General features: G+C 51.0%; 1 protein-coding gene across 1 annotated transcript in view; it reads right to left on the reverse strand.

The window, feature by feature from the left end:
* Positions 1-2,242, reverse strand: part of ARL5C (ADP ribosylation factor like GTPase 5C) — a 16,741-nt gene that overhangs the window by 3,461 nt on the left and 11,038 nt on the right. The window contains exons 6-7 of the mRNA XM_017497263.2: positions 1,786-1,933; positions 941-1,024 (exon numbers count right to left, since the gene is read on the reverse strand). Coding sequence (XP_017352752.2) covers positions 941-1,024; positions 1,786-1,933 — 232 coding nt within the window. The remainder of the gene's footprint in view (positions 1-940; positions 1,025-1,785; positions 1,934-2,242) is intronic.

Consider the following 2,242-nt stretch of genomic DNA (forward strand, 5'->3'; position numbering starts at 1 on the left):
TATATATATATATATATATATATATATATATATGTATTGCGTTTAGGTGGAGTGTTATCTCTCTCTCCACTAGAACAAGCCCCTGAGAGCCAGTATGCTGTCTGCTCGCGGCTTACCCACAATGTCTCAACTGCGGGGAGATGCCCAATTGGCTTGGCCCAGGAGCCAACTGTGAGCCAGATTCTGACAGGAGAGAGACAGGAGGAGGATTCTGATGATCAGTCATCCATTGGCTCAGCCAGGCCCTGGAGGTCCTGGTGGGGCAGCCACTAACCCTTCCCCATATACAGCAGCCTTGTATATGCCACGAGTGATCTTTGATGGTGCTGAGAGTAAGGAACTGGGAGATCTCCACCAGGCTCATGGAGTCCTTCACGTCCTGCTTGTTAGCAAAGATCAGGACAGAAGCATCCCGCAGAAGCCTGTGGACAGAGGGGCCCAGCCCCAGGCAGCCTGCTAGGGCCCAGCCTTCCTACTGCCTCACAGGTCCTCTCTGGCTCCCTCTCCAGCTGTCCCAGCAAGAGAGGCCCATGCCCAGATGGGGCAGAGATGGGGAGCCCTGCCAAAGTGGTAGCAACCACATCAAATGACACTAGCAGCTCATGGAAAGCCTCTTTATGACAATCCCATAGGTGGGAATTGATGATCCCGCTCATTTTATACTTGGGGAAACTGAGGATTAGAGAGGTGAAGTCACTTGCCCAAAGTCCCACAATGAATGAAAGATGGGGTTAAAACTTGAACCAGCACCTCTGGCTTCTGTAGTCAATTGCACTGAGGGCACTGATGCCCTTCGTCAGGCATAAACCAGCCCTGCCCATGCTGCTGGTGTAGAAGCTCTCAAAACCTGGGACATCAGTAATGAATCTCAGAGAGGCTAAGTGACCAGCCTGAGGGCGCACAGCTACTACCATTGGGGTCCCAACTGCACGGGGCTTACCTTATGGGCCAGCATTTTATATAACTCTGCCCGAGCAGTCAGCAGCCAATTCCGGTCCGTGCTGTCGATCACAACGATGCTGAAGTGGACAGCAGAGGGTAGCATGAGAGGCGGGCTTTCTCTTTGGTAAACGTGTCTCTGCCCACTGTGTTTCCCCACTGGTCTCTGCACCAGCTCCAGAGAAAAGAAACCATGCAGGGTCAAGATCTCACCACCCTCCTTCCATTATAATTGTCTTTTTTTTTTTTTTTTTTTTTGAGACAGAGTCTCACTTTGTCACCCAGGCTGGAGCACAGTGGCGCGATCTCGGCTCACTGCAACTTCCGCCTCCCTGGTTCAAGCAGTTCTCCCACCTCAGCCTCCCAAGTAGCTAGGATTACAGGCCCATGCCGCCACATCCAGCTAATTTTTGTTTGGTTTGGTTTTTTGGGTTTTTTTGTTTTGTTTTTTGAGACAAATTCTTGCTCTGTTGCCCAGGCTGGAGTGTGGTGGTGTGATCTTGGCTCACTGCAACCTCTGCCTCCCAAGTCCAAGCGATTCTTCTCCCTCAGCCTCCCAAGTAGCTGGGATTACAGGCATGAGCCACCACACCTGGCTAATTTTTGTATTTTTAGTAGAGACGGGGTTTCACCATGTTGGCCAGGCTGGTCTTGAACTCCTGAACTCAGGTGATCCACCCACCTCAGCTTCCCAAAGTGCTGGGATTACAAGCGTGAGCCACCACACCCTGCCAATCATTATAATCTCTATCTCACAAGTTGAGGAACCAAGGCTCAGAGAGGTTACGTGACTGTCTGATATCACACAGCTGCCTTGGAGACCCTCCAGCCTGGTGCCCTCCTCACCTCGGTGTTGGAGTAATATGTGATCCAGGTGGAGTGCAGAGCCTCCTGCCCCACTAGGTCCCACATGAGGAAGTGGCTCTTCCGTGGAATGATCTCCTCCACCTTGCTGCTGATGGTGAGACACGTATGGACCACTTCATTGGTCAGGCTGGGGAGGTAGGAGAGGGCACCAAGTGCTCAGTCCAGCCTACATCCAGCTCTGGCCCCCAAATGCTCTACTTCCAAAGCAGTCTGAACCGAACTCAGAACAAGTCCACCCAGGTTCACTGAGCACCTGCTAGGGGCCAGGCCCTGGGCTGGGCCCTGGGGAATGAAGACAGGAATGAGACCAAGCCCTGCCCTGGCTGGGACCCCAGAGAGGGGAAACATCTTGGAGCAGTCTCCTCAAACTTCATATATATATATATATATATATATATATATATATATATATTTTTTTTTTTTTTTTTTTTTTTTT

The sequence above is a fragment of the Cebus imitator genome, unplaced genomic scaffold (genome assembly GCF_001604975.1).
Source record: "Cebus imitator isolate Cc_AM_T3 unplaced genomic scaffold, Cebus_imitator-1.0 Scaffold228, whole genome shotgun sequence".
In the NCBI taxonomy this organism is placed as follows: domain Eukaryota; kingdom Metazoa; phylum Chordata; class Mammalia; order Primates; family Cebidae; genus Cebus; species Cebus imitator.